General features: G+C 41.4%; 1 protein-coding gene across 2 annotated transcripts in view; it reads left to right on the forward strand.

The window, feature by feature from the left end:
• The window catches only part of LOC148675248 (uncharacterized), a 38776-nt gene extending 13027 nt beyond the window's left edge, over positions 1-25749 (forward strand). For both annotated transcript variants that reach the window (XM_088626378.1, XM_088626377.1), the window contains exons 2-4: positions 3877-4531; positions 17437-17614; positions 18064-25749. In XM_088626378.1, the coding sequence (XP_088482504.1) occupies positions 3896-4531; positions 17437-17614; positions 18064-24986 (7737 nt within the window). In that variant the 5' untranslated portion in view covers positions 3877-3895 and the 3' untranslated portion in view covers positions 24987-25749. The remainder of the gene's footprint in view (positions 1-3876; positions 4532-17436; positions 17615-18063) is intronic.
• The last annotated feature ends 252 nt before the right edge of the window (positions 25750-26001 follow it).

The raw sequence follows: 26001 nt of genomic DNA on the forward strand, positions 1-26001 counted from the left end.
TTCCTCTTCTTTAGGATTCCTGGTCTGCAGACATGACAACGTGAGGGTGATTAGATCACCTTATGGGCTTCAACATTTTGAACGCTTTATTCCTGAGTGGAATTTTGATTTTATTTCTCTAGTTGCACCAAAACTACTTTGCAGTGTAGTAATGTTATTATGTGGGATTTCAATTAAGTTTTAGTTCAGCCTACTTGGATGAAAAAAGCTGGATCAGAGCTGACCGCTCTATCCTTGAGAAGCACAATTCAGCAAGTTTTCTATACTGTAGGTCACCTTGAATCTCAAATTGAAAGAGTTGGGGCAGTTCTGTTCAACTGGTTGATTAACTGGGCAGTCACAGTTAAAACAGAAATCTTTAAAAAATGTTGCATCCTGCTGCTCCACATTTAATTGAACAAGTTACTTGCTGAGGTAATTTATATCTGTTGCAAGTCATAAACTGAGGAAGAAGGGTGACCTATAGTGTAAAATCTGCTCTCCACGGCTGAGATTAACTACCCTTGGACTCAATGTTGTGGCAGCATCACATATTATCACAGACATGTGTAATGAAGAAAGAACTACTCCTCCTGCTTGTTCGATCCAAGCACGCAGATGGACCCGTATATCGAATGCAAGCAAAACTGTTACAGATTTGTCGCTTTTCTTCAGTGCCTTGGCCACGAATTGAAGACCATTTAGCAGATACTCAGGGGGCGCAGAAAGAAATGGAATTTTAGCCCTTTCCCACGTGTAGCATCTTTAGAAGGTAATTCTAGTGCACATATACAGTATTTAGCCAGTTTCTATGTGCATTGAGGATAGCTATTAAACCTCCCGGAATTGACGTGTTAGAAACAAAAAAGACAAGCACCACCAGGGGGAGCCTGCTTCCTGATGTTTTAAGAAGCAATTGCACACAATCAGTGTGTGACAGCTGAGCCAATTACATAGGCTCAGACGATTCTTACCTCTGCTTTGAGATTCCTTTTCAGATTTGCTTCGCTCTGTTCCCCTGCTGATTTGGCGTGGGGAGGTTGGGGTGGGAATGGCGGATCAGTTCCACTTCCGCTGCAGTGTTTCTCCTCTGGCCCTCTCAATACCGCTGCTCTGCGGCTGTTCTTCTCAGACCCCGATGGCTGTTGAGAGCTCAGGCTAGTGCCCCAGGCTTTGAACTCTAAAACCTTACAGAAGCTCTCATGGCTTTAAAAGAGATTGTATTAAAAGCTCACAGCCACCACTGGCCACTGTTATCTTTAAGCCTGGAGGGGTCTGTAAGGCAGATATACATAATAGTAAACATGTTTTACACAAAATAGTAATGTAATCAGCTACACAAACATTACTGAGCTGGCTAGTAAGACTTTAGCCCAATTTCTTTTGTTTCTTTTTTCTTTTCAGATTTAGAGAAAACATTTTTTTTTGTCTTACTTGCAACTCCCAATTTGGAATCAGCAGTGGTTTAACAGTTTGGTTTTTGCTATTTTCCTGCTCAACCACAGGAAAACAACTGCTTACACGCATCCTCTGAAATATACTCACTCAAGCCAGCTGTTTCTTCTTACCCTTTGAGCATCGCAGTGCCCACAGCTGAACTAGTATCAGGCTGAGGGTCAGGAAAACACTTTAAGCTCACAGGTGCCACTACACAGGTGTCTCTGTTTGGCTTACAAGCACATCTGAACTGCAGTTCCAGGCAAGATGTGCTCTGGGAATTCCAGTCACAGTTGACTAATCACAAACCCACAATCAAGTTTCTTGTATACTCCCTGAATAACATTATTCTTTTTCCTCCTTTACCTAAACCTGTTGATGCGGATGCTAGAGTATATAAAGCAATCTCACTTTGCTTTTCTTTAGCCTGATATTTAACAAAACTGAATTTACATTTTGGATTTCTAAATGTATGCTTGTTTCTAGTTTGAAATGGAAGCGTGATGATTAAAAATCTTCTCACAAGTTAAAGTGATAATTAGATTCAAATGTATGACATGAATAACTTGCTTAATCACTTTGAAGATTTCTGGAAATAGACAAGTTTTGAGATAAACAAAGTAAACATGTTGATGAATTTCCAAATATAAATATGGTGTGAATTTAAACATGCATTACCTTGTAATTCCTTGTATTAAAATATGTGAGAGTAACCAGCAATTACATTTCAAGATACTCATCTCATTATTTTTAGGGCATTTTGATATGAATGTACATATATTTGACAAATCCTGTCCCGCGGAGATGATACAGAGTTCTATGAGCACATTTGGGAATTTTTTAGCACTGTAGTTATTATTAGGAAGGTCACCTGCAGCAATTAGGTTTTTTTAAGTTGTGATTAAAAGAGATGCAGTTTGTCTTTTAAATTGTCTTTAAAAATACCATTACGTTTGAGACAAAAACCTAGTGTTAATGAAAATAATTTAAAAATGACTGTTTTTGACATGATTGTTTTCTATATTTTATTGTTTAGCAAAAGGTGTCCACACCACATATACTGAATGTATTTTTGAATTTGTAAAAATGTAATTTGTCTTATGTTTATTACAATGTAGGTTAAAATAAACAAGCTATTGGTCTTTCAATTTCACAACACCAAAACAACAAGAATGAATAAAGTAAAATGCCTTCAGATTTAAAGTGGGACATGTCTAAAAGATGCAAAAGGTCAAGGCTGATTATTAAAGCTTAGATGTTTACCAAAGAAAAAATTAACGATATGTCTACATTAACATTCTGTATTAAAAAGTATTAGCTTTGAAGACTCACAAGACTGACGATATTCTACCAACTGCACTTAAGGAAACTTATTCATAGGCTGTTAAAAAAACAAAAATGGAAAAGTCAACTCTTGAGTTGCTCAGGACAAGGATAATACCCATCGAGAAACTCAAAAAAAGAGAATTAACACCCCAGTGTTAATTAGATGCTCCACAATTTATTAACTCCTGTGAATGTTTCAGAATAAGATGGAATAAAATATAGTGGCAGAAATAATTTTAAGAACATATTTCGCGAAGGTGGTACATTGGTTAGCATTAGTATAACTTACATGCTGTCTGCAAAGCAGGGAAAGCCAATGGTTTCTGTATTATTCTGAATTGCTGTCATTTTGCATTTACAAATCTGTAATTTACAAAAGTTCTATTTCTTATCTAAGAAATTGTGATATGTTTTATTTTAAGGAGAAACAAGCTTTTTTAAAATGCTTTGCTGGGATGGATGCAACTGTTAACACCCTACTGTTAACACCCTAATCATTTTATTATATTTGTTTTACATTTGTACTTTATATCTTGAGTGAGATACTTTAACCCAGTTGATGCAATCAACCTAGCTACACCAGATGGGGACAACCATTGCTGGGTTAGGCTAGTGTCTTATTCAGGGTGGAGTCACCCAGGAGAAACCCTGGCCCAAAGAATGACTTGTACCATATACAGTATGGACGTTGCCTATGAGGAATTCAGTATACTTGTGTAACTCGGAAAACAGAATCTATAATATACTTTGATTTAAATTTAATGGTTTTATCTATAAGTCCTAAGATTTTGTTTGCTGTCGTTACTGCTTCCCCACATTGTCCTTATGATGTAAATAATGTTATCACGTAAACACTAAAGTATTTGTCATAAGTAACATTCAGTGTTTTCCATTTTGTATCTATAGTTAATGCTTTATTAGCTGCACTTAACATTCTGCATTTTTCTACATTACACATCACGTGCCAGATGTTCTCCCAGTCTTTAATTTGTCTAACTCTTTTAGAAACATCCTTTTCTGCTTCAAAAGTTTTTGCTTATTATTCTATTTTGGTATTGTCTGCAAACCTGACTAGTTTTCTAAATAAACTAGAATCTACATCATTGAAATGTGTCTCTTTTTCTTCATCTATAGTGTGGAATGAGTGGGCAGAATGCAGAGGGCTACTTTGGGCTATCCAGACCCCATCCTCCCATTTAACAATGACCTGCCCCTTCCACCAGTGAACCGCACTTCCACCAATGTGACTGTGTCCACCCCCGCCAAGAAGATCACCTTTTATAAGAGTGGGGATCCCCAATTTGGTGGCATAAGGATGGCCATCCACAAGCGCAGCTTTAAGTGCTTTGATGCCCTTCTGGATGACCTCTCCCAAAAGGTGCCCTTGCCTTTTGGAGTGCGAACCATCACAACCCCCCACGGCACACGCTGTATCAACCACCTGGACCAGCTGGAGGACGGGGGGTGCTACCTCTGCTCGGACCGCCGCCAGGTGAAACCCATCAACATCGAAGGGCCTGGGAGGAAGCCCACACTGTGGCAGGGCAGCCATCTACACCACACACGCAGACGCCTGTCACATCTGGATGATGGGCCTGGGAGCCAAACTAGCCAGCACTTCCACAGACACCCCAGGCGGGTTGTGCTGGTGAAGAACAATGACCCTGCAGTCAGGAGATCTATCATCCTGAGCAGGAGAACTGTTCGCAGCCTCAAAGTCTTCATTGATGAGATCTCAGAGCTCATGCAATGCAGCATCAGGAAGCTCTATACTCTAGATGGGCGAAAGGTAAGAGCATTCGGTGTAGACCATGATCTTTTTAAAGGACCTGAAGCATATTGTCCCTTCCTGGATTTTGCTTGGTTAAATATGACAACTGATTTTTAAAGAGTGCTGTGAAGTACTTTGTGTTTGAAATTTCTAGTAATGTGAAATCATGGCTAAATGTAAAAAGAATCTAATTATTTACTTCCATTTTCTGTCTTATATCACCTAATCTAGATAGCTCATCTATCTGCATATGTACACACATTTTTAACATAATTTCCTGCATTTCCCAATATCTCATCACTGTCATGCCCAGTCACAATAATCTTGTGCCATCTCAAGAGAAGTTCAAACCTTTTCTATATTAGCCACTTGCCAGCTCCATTCCAGGTTAAGATGCTTCCTGCAGCATGGTGATTCTCCTTGCTCATGTAATGTTCTAGAAAATGTAGACATGCCTGTTACTTAAAGGGTTTAGTTAAACAGACGTTTGAGGAGAGATCAAATTCTAACCTCTTACACATACCTAAGCATACAAGCTCCCAAGGGTGCAGACAGCGCTGCACGCATCTTTTCTAGCATTTCCCTTGATTGGTGTCCAACTGGTGTGGTGGGAGCCCTCAACTCTTCCCCCTCCCAAGGCTTCCAGACAGATATGTAGCTGATATTTCTTTTGGGGGTTCCTCTTGAAATATTTTCTTATCCATTCCATCTAGGAACCTTGACCAAGTGGTAGCTCTTTTTCTAATTCTGCATCAAGCTACTCTTTCTGGTCACTGCAGATTAATTCGCTGCCCACCACAGAGATTCAATATCAGGCTCCTGATAGTGATGCTCTAGTATGGCCACCTGTTTCCTTACTCATGTTTTATCATCTGCATTATACTGCACATGCTTCTCAAGCTCAACCCTGCATCATACTCTAATTCACTATATATCTGAATCTACTCAATAAATCAAGCTCAAGCCAACATCGTACTTGTTTCTCATTCATTCAGTGCCACACGCATGTTCTTCTTGGTTATTGCGAAACACCAGTTGAACCAACTTGCTCTTAGCTCAGTGTTCACAGTTTGCATCTGTGTTGTAGGAATTCTTTTGGGGGGATATGACAGCACTGATCCCCAACCTGTGCTGTCACTCCCTCAGCCAGGCAAGTTCAATCCAAAGTATTACGTACGCTATCCCTTCCTATTCATCAGAACGTTCTAATTGAAGTGATGTTATAAAACAGAAGTTCAGGACTAGGTGAAATTCCAATCTCAAACTTCCTCTTTCTTGACCTCAAAAGCTCCCTGGATGCATAGGGTGCTCTGTGTATCTTTTCTAGCAGCTCTCTGTTCACTCCAATTTCACCATTGCAGCATTTTCTCCCTGGCTCACCCTTCACAAGTGAAGGGGGGATGTGACAAAACTGATCTCTAACCACATGGTCATTTCCTCATCTGAAGGGGTTATAACCCACGTATTAGTGTAAGTACGCTATCCCTTCATATTCTTCAAGTAGTTTCATCACTAGTATTTGACTGAACCTAAGACAAATCGCTTTATATGAGAAATTCTGTCAATTGGTTGCATTTTGAATTTATTTTTAAAAATGTTTTTTTCTCCCTGTGGAAGGAAAAAGAAGGACCCAGAAAAAATACTTAGTCATGATAAAGAATCAGGTTTGATTAATTGCAGAAAAGATCCACATACCCTAGTTTGTGTCTAAACAAAGTTAAGCAGCAACATTTTCACTGCGCAGTCCAATTAATCTAAGATACAGTTAATTTTCATAAATTACCATATGTCTGTAATATCCACAGTTTTTGGAATATGGATGATATAATTTACATGTTATTCCATATTTTTAATAAATGGGTTGTGCCTGTTAATAAGCAAGGCTTATGCCTCAGAGTTAATGCTTTCTGCAGAGGAATTCAACAATTCAGACAAGTCATATCAGTGAGAAGGACTATTTAAGTAACACTGCTGGCTGCCTTCCTGGATTATTGGATTAAGCTGTTATACAGCACAATAAGTAAGCTATATGCAGTACAATATTTGTAAGTAATACCTGTCTTTCCGTAGTTACAGGACTCTCAGGTATTCAGTGAGTGTTTTTTAAAAAAAAGATAAATCAGCTCAAGTAAATTACTGCCATGGAAATACTAATGTAACTTGTATAGCTTTCCCTTTGTTTCACATCCATTCATTTGAAATAAATTCACTCAGGAAGATGTACAGTACATATTATTTCTTAATTCTACTGTCATTCATTGGTCATTCATTATTAAGACCTATTGGCTGAGACTTCATCTTCAGCTTGATCACAATAGAGACTTGGAAATATAAACCAAATCAAACATATCAATCAACCCCTATCAGCAAATACAAACTCTTGTATATATAATATCTCACAAACATTGCTAAGGTAATAAAATATTCTGTTTGCAGATGGCCTTCTATTTTTGGGGGCTCAGGCATACATTGAGACAAATATCTGAATGTTGTATTTTTAATGAATTCAGCAATACATGGTTCTCTACCACGGACAAACAAAACAGTGAATGGCAATATTTTTGTGGTTTAGAAAGTGTCAACTTCTGTGTTTGCATTTGCAAGCATGGAGGCTTGCTGGTGATGGCTGGATCCACTGGAATCGAGAGAAAAGCTGTCTTTTTTTAAAAAGGAGAAGGACAAATAAAAAAGGTTCTGACAAATATTTTTGTTGTGTTTTACACCAAGTAAAATACAAGATACATAATATAGAACAGATGAAAATTATGTTTTGGTACCTGAAAATCGGTCATACAGTGTATTACCTGAATAAAAAATACTTTTTAATCAAACTAATTTCAGGATAGGTCAGACTGTAATGAAAACTAAGCTCTTCTCATGCCATTCTTGCACATACAGTATGGCTAAATTTCACAAATATGATTAAGATAAGATCACTTTATTAGCCATATACAATTTCTTGGTTTAGGAATTTGTCTTTTCACATACCCCAACTTGCTCTCCATGAGACACACAGGCACGGAGAGAGAAGCTTGGGGTCAGAGCTCAGGGTCAGCCATGGACCTGGAGCAGGTGGGGGTTAGGGGCCTTGTTCAGGGGCCCAGCAGAGGAGCAACTTTCCAGCCACAGGTGCAGATCCTTAGCCACAGTGCCACTGCTCTGCCCCATTATGTGATATGGGGTATAAGTATGCGTAAATAAAATTAAGACCTGCAGATATTAAGAAAAAAAAACATAATTTCTCTTTTCCCAAAAAGCAGCAACAGGTAGATGTACACGTCATGATATACCTATGTAGAAATCGCTACTTTGTGATGACGGTAAATGCTGTATAATCCCCTTTAGTTAAATGGAGAGTTACATTTAACCTCCACTGAAGCCACCTGTGATGCTTGTCAGCTGACTCTATTGGAGGTAAGTAGTTAATGTTGTTCACATGGCCAGGGTAAGAAGAGGTGAATGTCTTCTTCAGTGACCTAAAGCTGCTCCAAGGAACATGTCAGTGCTAAGAACAGGAGAGATCAACAGAGGCTTTGTGTAAACAGGTTCATTTAAGTTAAATACTGCATATGTTTATAAATTTAGTCTTTGGAAATAGTGGAAGCACACAATGTTGCATTGAGTTTTTTTTTAATAGTTGCCAAGGCTTACATACTGTACCTTAAAATTGGGGGTAAAAAGAGCCATTAGCCCTTGAGTGAGAGAGGTGCTGTTTTGGTTGCTGAATCCCAGCAAGGCTACTTTGAAAGTAATTATGCAATTGTTTCTCAGATTTGTGTTTCTTTAGTGCAGCTCAGAAAACATCAAGATGTAATTTTGACAAAAAATTAAGTGAGATTTAAATTGAAAATTATTAAGTTTATTAAGAGGAACTGTCCCTTTAACCCCCTTGGGAGCTCATGCTGTTTTGTTTCTGAGTAACAGAGCAACTTACTAATCTAAAATGTGAGGTCTGGACAAAGTACAGCTTTGGTACAGCTCTGGGGATTTCCTCTTTATCTTGGCCCCATGAGCCCCTTTGAGATCTCAGTAAACACATCATCTCTGGAAGATGGCTTTTCTCATTATCCCTGCCCCACTGTTCCATCCCAGAGAAAACAAAGTTTCGAGCAATCCCAGCCTATCCACTGGGGCTCCTTAGTGTGGAGGCAAACCGATGCATGATCCTGCTGCAGCAGTGTGAAGGAAGAGTATGTTGCTCCCGCAGGACATAGACTGAAGAGGAATTGCCATGTTACTAAATGCTGAGGTTATCTTTTGCCTGTGGGCATCAATGACACAATCTGTATAGTGGAGGTGGATCACTTCTCACAGGGTACCTATTTGCAAACAAGAGATGCTCCTTTTGTTGTACATTCTCAGTTGTAAGTATTTCTGCAAAACAGTCAACTGTTAATCAAAATAAGTGTAGCTTTAGCTAACACATTAGTCTAGGAAATACATGAACAATTGACACTGTGTGAAATGTTACATCACTATTACACAATACTCTTATTATATACTGTTGTTTTGAAATTGTTCCTTTAGAATCAAGTACAGTTTTGACAGCCATCTCCTAAGCAATTTATTGTTTTGCTCCAAATCAGAAGGTGTGAACGTTTTTGTCACGACCACCAACCAGCGGAGATCAACACGTAAGCGAGCCAATCAGCACCAGCAGCGGATTACTACTAACAAGCGCCGCCGCACGAGTTAACACACCTGCAATTGCTCTACCGTGCGGCACGCCGGGTTATTTATACCATTCGTACCTGATTCCCGTTGCTCGGTATTGAGTTCTCTACTTGTTGCTCAGCCTAGCGTTCTTACCCCTCTTTTGCCTTCCTGGATATCTGCCTGCACCTTTTGCCTTCGGACTTCGGATCTCGTCTCGCCCCTTGGATTGTTTGCTATCATTGCCTGTTTTGGATTTGACCCTGTAGCTCTTTTCGACTACGATTCAGTCTCACGTTTTGGATTGTTCGCCACCAGTGCCTTTACCGGATCTCGACTTACCTTCGCCTTCGGACTACGACTCAGCTCCTGGATCTGCTCGGTACGTTTACTTACCTCCCTGCGACTCCTGCATCTGCATCGGATCCTTTTCACCTCTACAGAGCAGCGTTACAGAATACCGAGCCCAATTATGGATCCCGCAGACGCACAGACCCTTCGTTCCCTTCTCCCGCAGCAATCCCAAACCATCGCCCAGCTTCAATCTTCTCTCCAACTGCTCACTAACCAAGTCGCCTGGCTTTTTTCTTCCCCTGTTTCGCCGGCTCCCGCACCGATTCCTACAACGCCTTTTTTACAAACACCTGCTCCAACCACCGCGCCCCCGCCCACCACTCCCTCAACTTTACCATTTGTACTCCCGGAGAAGTATGACGGCAATCCTGCAGGCTGCAGGGGCTTTATTGCCCAGTGCTCCCTGGCTTTTCAGCTGCAGCCTGAGCGTTTTTCTACTTCTCGACAGAGGATCGGATTTGCACTTTCCTTGCTCACAGGCAAAGCATTGGATTGGGCTGCAGTATTGCTTGCTAGAGGAGATCAGCTGTTCTCTGACTTTCAGCTTTTTGCTGACCGTCTCCAGGCGCGTTTTTCTCAAAGCAACCCGGATTTGACTTGCCTTCGGCTTTCCTCTCTTCGCCAGGGCGACAGACCACTGCAAGATTATGTGGCTGAATTCCAAGCCCTCGCCACGGAGTCTGCCTGGAACCCGGAAGCTTTGGTTTGCCTCTTCGCTAAGGGTCTCTCGGAGGATCTAAAGGACCACCTGGTGCTCATGTCCTTACCAACCTGGTCTCTAGAGGCGGCTATCGCTGCGGTAGTTGAATTGGACACTCGCATTCGGCTGCGGAGAGCGGAGAGACACCCAGGAAGCAGACCTGTGCGCCCCATGGGTCCTCCCCTCGTGGCGCCCACCCTGCCACATGCACCCCTGTCCTTGGAGGAAAAGGAAAGGCGCCGTCAGGAGGGGCTGTGTCTGTACTGCTCTGCGTCAGGTCACCTGCTCGCTACTTGTCCTTTGAGACCCCCACATCCACCTCGAGCTCCCCCACTGCCTACTGTTAGTGTCAGTAGTGCTGTTTTTTCGCAATCCTCTTCAGGGCCTTTATTCCCAGCTGAGATTTCCTGGATGGACACGCACCTTCCCCTTTCGGTTTTGGTGGATTCAGGGGCAGCTGGGAATTTTATGGATGCCTCTTTTGCTAAGAAGTGGGATATTCCTCTTGCTCCGCTTTCACCCCCTATCTGCATTCAAACGTTGGATGGGTCACCGATCGCTCCTGGACGTATTTCCTGGCAGACCATTCCCCTATCCCTTACTGTTGGTGCCACTCACGTGGAGGACATTTCACTCCTTCTTCTGGACTCCCCTGCTTACCCTGTGATCCTGGGCCTTCCCTGGCTCAAAAAGCATGATCCCCACATCTCCTGGGCCAAGAATGAGATCATTGCCTGGAGCCATGCCTGTCGTGACAACTGTTGTCGTCCTCCACTCAAGGTTGCTGCTTCAGTAAACCTCTTGGAAGAACACTCTATTATTCCCCCCCAATATGCACATTTGAAGCAAGCCTTTGACAAACAGAAAGCTCTATCGCTCCCCCCTCACCGCACCTATGACTGTGCAATAGATTTGCTTCCAGGAGCACTCCCACCCAAAGGTCGGATCTACCCGCTCACTCAGACAGAGAATGAAGCCCTGCAGGACTATATCAAGGAGGCCCTGAATTCTGGTTTTATTCGTCCCTCCTCGTCCCCAGCCTGTGCTGGGTTCTTCTTCATAGGGAAGAAGGACGGCTCCTTGAGGCCGTGTATTGATTACAGAGGCCTGAACTCCATTACAGTCAAACATCCCTAAACCTTGCCTTTAATCCCAGCCGCTCTGGAGTCCCTACATGGAGCCTCCATTTTCTCAAAACTAGATCTACGGGGGGCTTATAATTTAATCAGGATCGGTGAAGGGGATGAGTGGAAGACGGCCTTTATGACCACGCACGGCCACTATGAATATCAGGTGATGCCTTTTGGACTCGCTAATGCCCCGGCAGTCTTCCAATCCTTCATTAATGACATCTTTAGGGACATTATTGGAAAATTTGTCTTGGTATACTTGGATGACATCCTCATTTTTTCCACCGACCCTCAGGAACATGTCCATCACGTCCAGGAGGTCTTGTCCAGACTCATCGACAACCAGCTCTACGCCAAGCTTGAGAAATGCATTTTTCATGCTTCTAAGATTCACTTTCTGGGCTACATTATTTCTCCTCTTGGAGTCGAGATGGACTCAGCCAAGGTGGCAGCTATCAATGATTGGCCTGTGCCACGTAATTTGAAGCAAATCCAACGCTTTCTAGGTTTTGCCAACTTCTACAGGCGATTCATCCGGAACTTTAGCGCCGTTGTGGCGCCCATTACGGCTCTGACCCGCAACCGTCCTAGTCGGGGTAAATGGAATCCGGAGGCTAACCAGGCATTCCTGCGCTTGAAACGTCTCTTCAGCTCCGCTCCTCTCCTACGGCATCCGGATCCCTCCCGGCCTTTCATTGTTGAAGTTGACGCCTCTGCCCATGGGGTTGGTGCAGTCCTCTCCCAGCGCCTCGAAGAGGATCGCCTCCCTCATCCATGTGCTTTCTTTTCCAAGAAGCTCTCTCCTGCTGAGGTTAACTATGATGTGGGCAATCGGGAACTCCTAGCTATCAAGCTGGCCCTCGAGGAATGGAGACACTGGCTGGAGGGGGCTCAGCACCCCTTTGTCATTATCACGGACCACAAGAATCTTTCCTATATTCAATCTGCCAAGCGCCTCAACTCGCGTCAGGCCCGTTGGTCACTTTTCTTTTCTCGGTTCAATTTTGTTATCACTTACACTCCTGGCTCCAAGAATGGGAGGGCTGATGCACTCTCTCGGCTCCATGACCCCCCAGACCTGGACGACGCACCTGAACCAATCATCTCTCCTAACAGAATTGTGGCAGCGATTCATTGCTCCATTGAAGATCAGGTCAGGCGTGCCCTCAACGGAACTACAGTTCCTCTGTGCTGCCCCCCGGATAAGCTTTTCGTCCCGAACAACTTACTTTCTGCGGTTTTGCAGTGGGGACATGATTCCCGGTTTGCCGGCCACCCGGGATGCAGACGCACGCTGGACCTCCTCACCAGGGACCTTTGGTGGCCTTCCATGCGATCTGATGCAGCAGAGTACGTCCGGGCTTGCCCGGTCTGTGCCAGGAGCAAGACTCCGCGCTCTAGGAAGGCTGGCCTCCTTCACCCCCTTCCAATCCCACACCGCCCTTGGTCCCACATAGCTGTTGACTTCATTACGGACCTTCCTAACAGTCAGGGTCATACGGTAATCATGGTGGTCTCCGATCGTTTTTCCAAAGCAGCCCATTTTGTCCCCCTCCCAGCATTGCCCACAGCCCAGGAAATGGCATCTTTGTTTGTACAACAGGTCTTTAGGATACATGGTTTGCCTGATGACGTTGTCTCGGACAGGGGACCTCAATTTATCTCGGCCTTTTGGAAGGCTTTCTGTCAAACTCTAGGGACTCATGTATCTTTGACTTCTGGTTATCATCCTGAGGCCAATGGTCAGGTGGAAAGGACCAATCAAAGCCTCCTGACCTTTTTGAGAGCCTTCACCTCCAGCTCACAGGATGATTGGTCATCACTACTTCCCTGGGCAGAATATGCCCACAATTCTCTTACCTCCTCCTCCACAGGTCTCTCTCCCTTCCTTTGTTCTTTAGGTTATCAGCCCACTCTCATCCCTGTCACACCTCCACTCACGGCAGTGCCGTCCGTGCAACAATATATTGCCAAACTGCGAAGGACCTGGAAAATGGCGAGGACAGCTCTTATTTAGTCAACCCAGCGCCACGCCAAATTTGCCAACCGACACCGCAGACCATCCCCTCGTTTTCGGAAAGGACAGTTTGTTTGGTTATCTACACGGAACCTACCTATACATCAGCCTTCCAAAAAGCTTGGGCCTAGATATATTGGTCCCTTCCGGATTCGTTCCCGGATCACCCCGGTTACCTTCCGCCTTGCTCTCCCCCCTACCCTCAGAATCCACCCCTCATTTCATGTCTCTCTCCTGAAACCTGTTTACCGCTCGCCCCTTGCGGCTCCCCAACATCGCCCGCCACCTCCTCGTCGCATTCAGGGGCGCCCGGCTTATACGGTCCACAAGATCATTGACTCCAGATGGAACCGCGGTACCCTTCAGTATTTAGTCGACTGGGAGGGTTTTGGTGCCGAGGAGAGATCTTGGGTTCCAGAGAAGGATATTTTGGACCCTACACTAATCAGTGACTTTCACAGGGACTATCCTAATCGGCCGTCTCGGGCGTCGGGAGCCGCCCGTGAAGGGGGGGGTACTGTCACGACCACCAGCCAGCGGAGATCAACACGTAAGCGAGCCAATCAGCACCAGCAGCGGATTACTACTAACAAGCGCCGCCGCACGAGTTAACACACCTGCAATTGCTCTACCGTGCGGCACGCCGGGTTATTTATACCATTCGTACCTGATTCCCGTTGCTCGGTATTGAGTTCTCTACTTGTTGCTCAGCCTAGCGTTCTTACCCCTCTTTTGCCTTCCTGGATATCTGCCTGCACCTTTTGCCTTCGGACTTCGGATCTCGTCTCGCCCCTTGGATTGTTTGCTATCATTGCCTGTTTTGGATTTGACCCTGTAGCTCTTTTCGACTACGATTCAGTCTCACGTTTTGGATTGTTCGCCACCAGTGCCTTTACCGGATCTCAACTTACCTTCGCCTTCGGACTACGACTCAGCTCCTGGATCTGCTCGGTACGTTTACTTACCTCCCTGCGACTCCTGCATCTGCATCGGATCCTTTTCACCTCTACAGAGCAGCGTTACAGTTTTAGAGATGTAATGGGTGGTAGATCTTGTCACCTGACCAGTCCAGGGATAGTGATTGCTTAGATGGTGGTATAAAAACCAGAATGTGATCCTTACATTCTTACATTTGCAACCCATAAAAGACAGGGACTTGACTGAGTAAGAAAACATGAAAAAAAGAAGCACTGAAACCACACTTCAAAGATCCCTATTACTGTCCTACCAGCAATACCTGTGTATTGGGCAGACATGATAGTTGCCATGGTGAGCCATCAAAAAGAATTTGTGGTGTCTGCAGTTGCGGCCGGTGAGGTAAGGAGCTACTTGCTTACTGCCTTTCTGACCCGTTGCTTCGGGGGAGGGTGTGCCAGGCTCTACTGCTGCTCTAATTCACTGGGGCATGCAGTACTAGGTGCAGCCATGAAAACTGCCCTTAACTAAAATTCAACTTAATTGTACAGAGGGCAGAGTGTGGGAGAATTCTGACTTAATCACCATCTTCGCTGGCATCCATCAAAGCCCAACAGCATCAATTCATGACAGCCTGCAAACTCAGAAACAACACAACAAAAAAAGGTCCTCTGAGTATAATTCTGGAAACAATACTACAATACTTTTAGATAGCCTCCAAAAAGTAATCATTGCCAACACTTTTAATTTTATTGCTGATACAGTTATGGCTTTCTAAGAATACATGGAGGAACACATTTGCCAGAAACAATAAATTAATCTATACAACTAACCTCAAAGAACCAGGCTGTGGCAGCACAGTTTAAATATATGTAGAGGCCTAATGTCTTTATTAAGGAAATAAAGGAGCTTGTAATGTCTCAATAGCAAGATATACTTTGTTTCACCTTCCTCTTTAGTCATCTTTCAGCTTTTTTACTTAAAAGGATGTTTAATACCATATTCAAAAGTTTAATGCTTTGGAGTGTTTGCTCCAAAGTTCAGCAGCGCTTATATTTCCTGCGAAGACTAAGAGTGTTGGGGTTCGACAGGAATTAATGCTACTCTTTTACCGTGCTGTAATCGAGAGCATTGTCAGATATGGTATTTCAGTGTGGTTTGGTAATCTATCAGTTCTTTTTGAATCGCAAATAACCTGCCTCATCCAGACAGTTTTGAAGGTCATGGGAGTGAAACAGCACCTCTCCCTGCAGACAATCTTTGAATAATATACTGTATAATCAAACAGGCAGGAAAAATTATATCAGATCCTTCCCACGTCCTCAACTCTGAATATCAACTTCTTCCTTCTGGCAAACGTTTTAGGGTTCCCAAATGTAAGTCAAACAGATACAAACATTCCTCTGTTCCACTATCCATTAAAGCTGTCAACGCAAATGTCAAGGATAAACACAATTTTGACTCTTACAACCCACTTGAGTGCAATATGTGTTATAAATGTTACATGTTGTTATGTGTTGTACTGTACATGTGCAATAGAGTGATGTGCAATGTTTTTCTTATTTTTTGTAATTGAATAATGTGCAATGTTTTTATTTTCTTCTTATTTTTTTGTTTAAATAAGTGTAATAAATGTACTCTATTTAAATGTACAGGAGTGCTGGGTGTCCATTAAAAAATTCCCTCAGGGGACAATAAAATCTTCTTATCTTATATTATCACCGCACAATTAGGTAGTGTCCATGCTATTCCTTTCTGCCACAGGTCTCTCCTCATTATATACAGTAGTTGCTTAAAATACTGTAGTCTGAAACAAAATTTCAGGATGATATGGTACTCTTTTTATGCATCTCTAATTTTAGAACATGATGAACAGTCAGTGCTCACAGTCCTGTCTATTCATCCTGGGTGAGCCAGAGCTATTTTGAAATGTTAGAAGCAGGTCAGCCTGGAATAACAAAAATATTTTCTTTTGTGTTATTTGAAACAAGGAGGTTGATACAGATTTGGCAGAGACAGTAACAATGTGAACAGGGATGCAATTAATTATGTTTCATAAAAATGGAAAAATACCAAATATGTCGTACGTCGAGTCTGAAATAAAATAAGAAAAACAATTCTGCTTCATTATTTTACACTAAATAAGAAAGTTTAGAGAGAGCTGAAGAGGTGAGCTCCTGTGATCTGAAGTATACTCATGTTTCCTCAATAATCAGTTTTTTTCTTGTTTCTATAACAGTGGTACAACAACATCCTAAAACACTGTTAAACAATTTTCTTACTACTGTATACTACAGAAGAAATTGTACTAAGCTAAGGGCATTGCATCTATTACATTACATTAGGCTATTACAGCTTTTACTTTTATATATAGTATATAAGAATAAACCTGATACATTTAAATCTTTTGAATTATCAACATTTTTCAGTTTTTTTTCAAAAAGCAAAATCAAACAAGCAAGATTTAAAATCCAATTTCTTGTTCCATAATCTGTTCTCTCTTCTAGGGGATACATACAAATAAGAGTATATACATATTGTTACAAATGGGGGGGTTACGAAAAATGGTGAAAATCAGGAATTGACTGAATGGTTGGGTCAATACATGAAATAAATATTTATAACCCCAAACTTGTAAGTGACTTTTACAAAATATACACAAGTAGTTGGTATAATTAGAGGCATATGAATTCTTTGTTTTCTGGCGCAGCTTTGGTGACAAGGTAAGCTTTGGCAAGGTACAGTAGCAATAACTAGCTCCAGTCAGGTTTTGTTTGGATGATCAAGATTTAGGGGCTCTCGCCTGGTGCAAGGTTCAAGTTCCAACTCCCCTCTTTTCTATACTCTTGTCCTCTTCTTCTCCTTCTTGTTGTACTCCATCCTTGTTGTCTCTCTGTGCTCTTAATGTGATCTTTTATTGTGTGTTTCAGTACTGCTCTTGATTAACAACTGTCTTTGGGAATAGGAAGCTTAATAATACTTAAATCTGAGTTCAAATTTTTCCCTTATTGTTTCCACAAGCAGGTCTACTTTTCTTTTCCCTTTGTGTAATGCAATAATAAAAAAATACTTCTTGTCTGGGTTACAAATGTAAAATAAATGGTTTTCATGTTATGTCTGCAATATTTAACATAATGTATATGCTTTATTTCAGATTGACACTATCCAGGGTCTCATGCAGTGTCCCAATGTGTTGGTCTGTGTTGGACGAGAACCCTTTCGACCTCTCTTAGTGGAAAGCTTAAGGAAAAACTCAGAAGAGAAGCTCCCAGGACTGGGTGCAAGATCCCGCTCAAGCTTCTGTAGTGACACTCATGAAAGCAAGAAAAATGGTTGGTTCCTTTTAATTTATCACATACTTTACCTGCATTTGGGGCTATGCAATACAGCATTCACAAAATTACTTCAACACAGTACATAACCAATTTCTTTGTGACCTTGTATTAAATGTGAAATCACTAGAGATGAATATAACAACACATTTTAACATTACTGGGCTGTTTGGGAGAAACATTTTTTTCCTGCTCACCACTATAAGGTGGACAGAAACATTAATGATATTACTCATATGTTTCCGTTATTATGATTGTCTGAGAATGGAAATGCATACTTTCCAGAATTGTTCATGTATTTATATATCTCATTCCAAATTTGCAGTCAGGTGTTTGACCCTTCATTTGGAACCATTTTTTTCAAGATTGTCAATGTCTGTATATGTACGCTTTTCTAATATCACATTCTCTTTTCTTCCATTTCCTTTGTTTGTGTGATATTTTAACAGTCAACTTTGGACTTGAGACCAAGAAAAGCATAATCCACCCAAGATCTGATTCCAGCAACAGGTCAATGAGATTTTCTTTGTCATCTGAGAAGTCTTTTCCCAATGGATTGAACATGTCTCCAGGCAACACAGGCTGTCCTTCCCACGCTGGAACGTGCCCACATGTAAAGGAAGCCATGATGGATGACGACATACAAAAGAGAGTGCTTGTCAACAAAGATGGCAGCCTTTCAGTGGAGATGAAGGTCCGTTTCCGTTTGTTGAATGATGAGATGCTTCAGTGGTCAACTGAGATTAAAAAGACAGTGGCAACCAACAATGATTGCTCCTTAGAGAAAGAAGACGAATTAGGCCCCATTCAGCAAAGTAACTCTGAAACGTGTTCGGAGGGGGAATCTCTCTGTCCCTGTGAGGCAGAGGATTCTTACATCTCAAAACTTCGCCAAAGACAATTGGAAGAATCCCATTGTCAAAACTGCTGCAATCACTGCCAAGAGTATGACATCTGGAAGAATCCCATGCATTCTGCTCATTGTGCACATGAGGCAAAGAGGGCAGTACGACACATCAGATCTTCTAGCTCAAGTGCATCATCTCATAGAATTATATGCAAAAAGGAGTCCATGGATAGTTTAGTCACCATGTCAAGTGAAGAATATAGAGAGCAAGTTGTAGAACAATCATCATGCTTTACACACACTGTTGAGGAAGGGGATACTAGAGTGGAATACTGCACGATAAGTCGTTGCTGCAGTCGCAGTGAATTATGCTCAAAGGCCTCAGTGTCAAAGAGTACGGAAACTCCTGCACACATTCAAGAGGGAAAGTACGAGGATATTGAAACAGTTCGTGTATCAGACAATGAACAAAAAAGACCTGAAAGTGCCATTTCTGCTTCTTCTAAGAGCTCAGTACAAGATAAAGTTGGTGTGAAAATTACTAAGGTTTTTGAAGAGGATGAACGACCCCAGTCCTCAATCAGCAATTCCTCCAGAGCTTTAGAAGTACTTAAGGAAGACCAGGATGAGAAAGACGAAGACAGAGCTGGAAGTGCTGCTTCCAGAGCATCTTCACTGTCTCAAAATGGCAAGAGAAATAAAAGAGACGAACTTGAAAATGAAGAGCGTCCCACCAGTATAACATCTAACTATTCCGGTAACAGCTGTCACAATTCCACATCACCAATGCACCATTTATCTCCTAGACCGGTTAGCAAAGCATCAAGCTGCTCCTCCTTGTCTTGCAGGTTAACTAAGAACATAAAGCAAGCTGTAGATGATGATGATGAATGTGCACCAAGTCCTATGTCAACTAGCACAAAAGCTTCAGGGAATTCACTCAGAAATTCCAATAAGACTGATTATATTGTTTCAAACAGAACTACTTCAGCAGCATCTTCTTTATCAGAATTACCCACTGGCAAAGAAGTGGTTGAAGTTGCAGAAGAGAGTGAGATAAGTGTTGTTAGTGCAAAGTCTGCTAGTATCACATCTTCACGAAAATCAAGAAAGTCCAAAAAATGTCAATGTAGTGCTTCTGAAAGAGCAAGTACTCCAGGATCCATGATTTCAGAGAATCCTGACATGGAAGCAACAGAGGAGAAGGATGAAAGAGCAGTTAGTCCAATGTCTACAAGTACAAAAGCTTCAGCTAAATCTAGAAAATCCAAGGGGTCTATAGAGGAGTGTGATGAAAGGGCAGTGAGTGCCATTTCCCTGAGTACCAGAGCATCTGGCAAATCAAATAAGTCACACAAAAGTCACTGCAGCACTTCTGAAAGACCAAGTACTCCAGGTTCATCAGTATCAGAGGCAGCGGCCTCCAAGGAAGTAGACCAAACAGCAGAAGACAGCAATGAACGAGTAGCAAGTGAGATGTCAGCTAGCACAAAAACATCAAGAAAATCCAAAACGACCAGCCAGGTTGAGTGCAGTGCTTCTGGAAGAGCAACTACACCAGGATCATCTGTATCAGCAACAGCTGTTGGAAATGAGGCAGAACAAGCTATAGAAGAGAATGAAGGCAGACCTGCAAGTGCCATCTCTTTGGTCACCAGAGCCTCAGGACAATCCGATACATCCAAAAACAATCTTTGTAGAATTGATGAAAGAGGGCCTTCACCAACATCATCTATATCTGGTATGCTAGTTGGCAAGGATACAGAACAAAGAGAAGAAGATGAGGAAAGAGCAAGAAGTGCTATGTCATTGAGCACTAAAGCTTCAGGACACTCCAGAAGGTCCCAAAATACTAACTGCAGTGCTTCTGAAAGAGTGATTACTCCAGCATCATCTATGTCAGAAAAACGTACTGGCAGTGAGACCAAGCAGGTAGCTGAAGAGAGGGTAGAGAGTGCTTTTTCAACAAGCACAAAAGCTTCCAGCAAAAGCAAAGCCTGCAGTAATTTAGGTGGTGCCAGTGACAGAGTACCATCATCTATGTCTAAGTCATCAAGCAGCTCAGCCCGTAAGAATAAGGAAACACTGTGCACAGCTGATGATGACCTTCGGTCACCTAGCAAAGCATCAAACTTTTCTTTAAGCTCTTGTGAGAAAGACATTGGAAATGAGGAATGTGACCATCAAGAAGCTGATCATTCTTACAGTGAGCCATGCTATGCCAGTGAAGCCAAAGAAGCAGTGGCTATAGAACCAGATGAAGATGAGAGACCCTCAAGCAGTGGTTCCAAAAGCCATTCGAAAGACAGCAAGAATAGAAAAGCAAGTCACGACAGGCTTTCAACAACAAGTTCAAGGAGTGTTTTTAGTACATCTAGTCATTCTGCAAAAGCAAAACCAAAAGTACAGGATCATAATGCTGCTGAAAATGATCAAAGACCACGAAGTAATGTTTCCAGTGTTTCTTCATATCTGCATGTCAAAGGAAGTAATTTTAAATCCAATACTAAGAGTGATGATGAATCCACTGTTATGTCAAAATCTACTAGGCCAAGTAAAAAGGGTTCAAAAAAGCATGTGGAAATTGAAGAAATCTCCAGTCCAATTTCAGGTCCTATTTCTGTTTCATCTCAGGGTTTGCATAGTCCTACCCCACCAAAAGGGAAGCCTCACAAAAATATGAGGCCTGTCATACTGCTTGGATCATCAAAGGGAAGCACTAAAACAGAATCAATTTCAGCTACTGAATCACTAAAGGAAAACAATGGTAATATTAGACCAGCTACTGTAGAATCAAAGTCAAACATCTCAGACAAAATATTTAGCGGAGCTCTTGAAGTAGCAGAGTGCAGCAAAAATGCCAGTGACAACATTGGTGACAATGGGAGTCGGTGCAAAAACAGGAAAAGATGCATTGTTTCACAGCAGCAAAAAGAAGAGCCCAGTGTTCCTGAATTAATGCCGTCTTGTTTACCAAATGCAACTCCAGCAGAAGTTGTCCATGAATGGTTGAGAAAGATACCACTAGACACTTCTATGTATGAAGTTGGAGAGGAATTTCATGAAAACTGTGATGAACTTGAAATAAAACAAAAGCAAAGTGAAAAAATGGTTGAGCCAGCTTTGGAAGTAGAAGTCTTGGCTGCTGAAGAAGGAAAGCCTGAGGAAGAGGAATCAAGCAAGGAAGAACAAAAAGATGTATCTGAAACAAATCATGCCCTAAAAGAAGAGGAGCAAGAAAAGCCACAGCAAGCAAATACTGAAGAGCAGGTTGCAAGTTCTGTTCCCACTGATACAAATAAAGAAGCCTTCCTGAAAAGCTGTCATTCTTCAGTACAGGTTATGAAAGTCCTGCTAAATCCAAGTCAAGGGACGAAACTTGATAGATGCAACAGTCTACCTGAAGTATCACCAGTATATGGACGAAAACTCAGCAATTCAGCCAAAGAACTATTGGATTGCCTTTCTAGCCTTCAGCTGATAGACACAGAGCCTCTTGATGCAAATGCAAAAAGCACAAGATACAAAGAACTAATGAACATTCTTCAGTCTCTCTGGCTTGGAGGTTCCTGTGATGAAGGCCAGCAGGTGAAGCTGACAAGAAAGTTTAAAGACCATCATTCAACGGATGATGAATTCAACCCCAGGTCATCTTCAGGTGTGGATGTGAGCTGTGGCTCTGCAGGATCTGGTAAGAGCAGTGTCACTGGTGTAGTGGATGTAGTACAGTCAGAAAGAAAAGCAGAATTAACATCAAAACAAATCAATATGGAAGACAGAATAACACCAACACACACGTTCAAGAGACACGATTCGTTGGCTTTACTGGAAGAAAATGAAGCGAATGCAGATGAACAAAACTCTGGTCTCTCCACACCTAAACCAAGGCTAACTGCAAAGACACCAGCTGCATTGTCTAACCCAGCTACTCCTGACATAGCTAGTCGTGTTCGTTGGAGCCATGAGAATGAAGGTATAGGCTCTGATGAAGAGGATGAGAGGCAGGGTCATGAAGAGGATAAAGAAAAAATGAACAATGGTCAAATCAGTGACATTACCAAGAAAGAATCTAATTCTACCTCCAAAGCTTCTGAGAATGAGTGCAGCAATTTAACATCACCAGAAGAAACAGAAACAAACACACAGGAAGAAGAAGCATTCACAAAGGAAGAAGAGAGACTGAGAAGTGCTGTGACCTCACCAAACCAAAACAGACCACAGACACCACATAGACATTCACAAGATCCTGATCCAGTTTGGGTGTTAAATTTATTAAAGAAGGTGGAAAAGCAATTCATGGCACATTACATTAATGCAATGGCAGAGTTTAAGGTGAGGTGGAACTTAGATGATAATGAACAACTGGATGCTATGATTAATGAACTCGGAGACGAAGTTCGCAAAAGGATACAATCAAGTATAGACAGGGAGCTGAAGAAAATCCAGAGCCGTGTTGGTAAGTTACCAAGACCTCCTCAAAACTCAATGACAAGAGAGTCTACGGTACAAACTGAACAACGGCGTCGACGCTTAAAGGTCATGCATAATAAATCCATTGATGGATCTCTTCAAAGAAGCGAAGATAATTACACTTACAGTGGAACTGAGTTTAGTGAACAGCGTAGTGAAGATGAATACTGCCCATGTGACACATGTATGAAAAAGAAATTGGCTTCCAGACCTGTGCAACCTGTTAAGATTGCAAATGCTCCCCTCATAAAGGATTTTGATTTAAGAAAAATACTGCAAACAAAGAGGGAATTTCCTAAAGTTCAAGAGCAAAAGGAAGTTGGGGAAGAGGTATCTGCTAATTCTGGCCAGCAGCATGAGTTTGACAGGGATGAAAACTGTGTAGAAAATCACAATGCTGAGGAGGAAAAGGAAAGCATTGAAGGAAAGCATGAAGATGGTGAAAAAACACAAACAGACGATGAATATAATGAAGGTGAAACAGAAAATAAAGACACTGTTGATGAAGAAATCTTGGAAGGATCAAATATTGCTGAAGCAGAAGGGGTAACTGAAGCACCCGAAGAGAAAAATGAAGTGGCTGATAGCGGAGATGTAACTGAACAGCCAGTAGAAGAGAACAACAGTCAAGAAGAAAGTGATAAAGTTACTGAAGACAAAATGGATGTTGAAGAAAGGGAGGAGATGCAAGATGAAAATTGTGAAACTGGAGAAAATGATGAAAAGGGCACTGAACACAAAGAAGGGAACAGCACAGAAAGCCTGGAACCTGAGGAAAACCATACTGAAACTAAAGCATCAGAAGAAGATGAAAAAAGTGTAAATAATGATAATGAAAAAGAAGATGTAGCTGAAGAAAGACAGGTAACCAAGGAAGACAGTGAGGAATTTCCAAAAGATGAAGAAGAAGGTGAAGCTACTGAAAACCAAGAAATGGAAAGGATAATGGAAGGGGATGATTTGAACGAAAAAGAGAAAACTGGTTTAGAAGAGAATGAGAAACATGGGGAGGCTCAAAAAGATGACCAAGAAGAAGAAAAGAAGCAAGAAGAAGACAATTCAATTGCAGAAAAGGATGGAATGGAAGTTACTGAAGAACAAGCTGAAAATGACACATGGGCAGAGGAAGAAAATGATAATATAGATATAGATGGGCAAAACGAAGAAAGGGTCATCACAGATATTAATGAAACAGAAGGCTCGGGTGAGGAAGAGAGCAAAGAAGCTGCACCCGATGAAGATCAAGAAGTTGATCTGGAAGATTCAGATGATACAGAAGTGCAAAATGAAACAAATGCAGAAAATGAAGAAAGTGCAGAAAGCAAAGCTCAAAAGGAAGGCATTGACACTTTTGAACAGGAGCAGAAGAGAAACAGGAAACAACTGTTTAAAAAAATAATTCTTCTTCAGGCTTTTTTGAGGAAAAGTGGTACTAAAGTAGATGATACTCAAGAAGGAGACACTGCTGGCTCTGTAAAGTTGCATGACTGTGACCAGAAAGGAAATGAAAAGAACGTTTCAGTGCAAAACAAAGGTAGTGAAGAAGATTCAGAAGGCAACGAGAGTGAGTCTGAAACAGATATTATGGAAAAAATGGCTGCAGTAGAAACTAAAGATCAACATTGCAGTGCACATGAGGAGACAGAAGATGAGAGCAAGGAGGGAGAGCTAGAAAGCAATGAAGAAAAAAACCTAATTGATCAGAAATTGTCTAATTCAAATGAGAGTTTGTGTAAACAGATATCAAAATCATCCATCGAGTCCTTACAAGGATCCATGGAAAAATCCATGGACAAAGAATTAGAGAAGAAAGTTAAGGATGCAAACAGTCCCACTGGAAGCTCAGGGAGTTTGGGAGCCAAGTGCACTCAGATGTATCCTGAAAGTTCCACTGAAGATGAGGATAAGGAATCTGATTGTTCTGGTCCAGAAGGAGACACAAAAGATATATATTCTGCTGGTGAAGAAGAAAAAAGAACGGTAATTAAATCCGCCAGCAAAAATGCCAAGGTTGGAATATCAAAAGAGTTTGAACAAGATGATTTTGACTTTTAAAAATAACATGGGATTGATTACCAAAGCTTATTACATGAAGCACTTTATTTTATTAGGAATGCTACCATGATGTATATTTTATATTGTCTGGGAATATGAGTTTTTCTGTCATGAAAGTAACTTGTTTCATGCTAGTTAGGAACTAAAATGGAAGTTAAAGAGAACTTTCCAGAAATTAACTTAAGAAAGAATATGTTTCACCAATGTACTTTGAAGCACATAAACAGAAGTGGAAGGAATAATTTTATTTCTAATTAAAGACAAACCTGTAAATAGTTATTAGTGATGTGTGATAATTGGAAGTTGAATTGCTGTACTGAATTACTAGACAGATGTTTTACTCACTTATTAAGTCCTCAGCCTAAAATATATATTTAAGAAGAAAGGGGCTGAAGATAGAAGAAAGTTATTGTTTTTTTTCTACAGGGTTTTAAAATAGTTATAGCAATAGCCTTTGCATGGCATTCTAATAATTTTATTCTGTTGTGCTATCTTATGAGGCCTGACTCACATATACAGTATGTTCTCTATACAGTAGCTTCTGTTTAACATTTTTAAATGTATACTTTGTATAAAAGGCTTAATGGGGTATAAGTACTGTATATCTGAGTGGCAATGAAAGTGCTGTTTATAAAAATTGTAAATTTTTAACATATCTCTTCAGGACACTGTTGATGAAACCTGTAACTGGACTAGGATTGTATACAGTAGTTTTTAAAATATATTTTGTCTCAATCTTTATTCATAAACTCCTAGAGTACACGGAGAGCCGTTGTAAATGTATATTTTTCCACCATTCCAAAACATACTGTATACAGTAATTACAAATTTGCAATATCCTAATTGACACACTTCACACTCAACAGTGCAATAAAGGCCTTCTGAGTGCCCTCCCAAAACAACAAAATAAATATCAGTACTTGGTCTACATTTAGTACTACATTTAGGGTATTTCTACTTAAATTCATATGAAATTTCCCCAGATGAAATGTGGCAAGATTTAAAATGTTGTGTC

Source organism: Lepisosteus platostomus, chromosome 3 (genome assembly GCF_059453375.1).
Source record: "Lepisosteus platostomus isolate fLepPlt1 chromosome 3, fLepPlt1.hap1, whole genome shotgun sequence".
In the NCBI taxonomy this organism is placed as follows: Eukaryota; Metazoa; Chordata; class Actinopteri; order Semionotiformes; family Lepisosteidae; genus Lepisosteus; species Lepisosteus platostomus.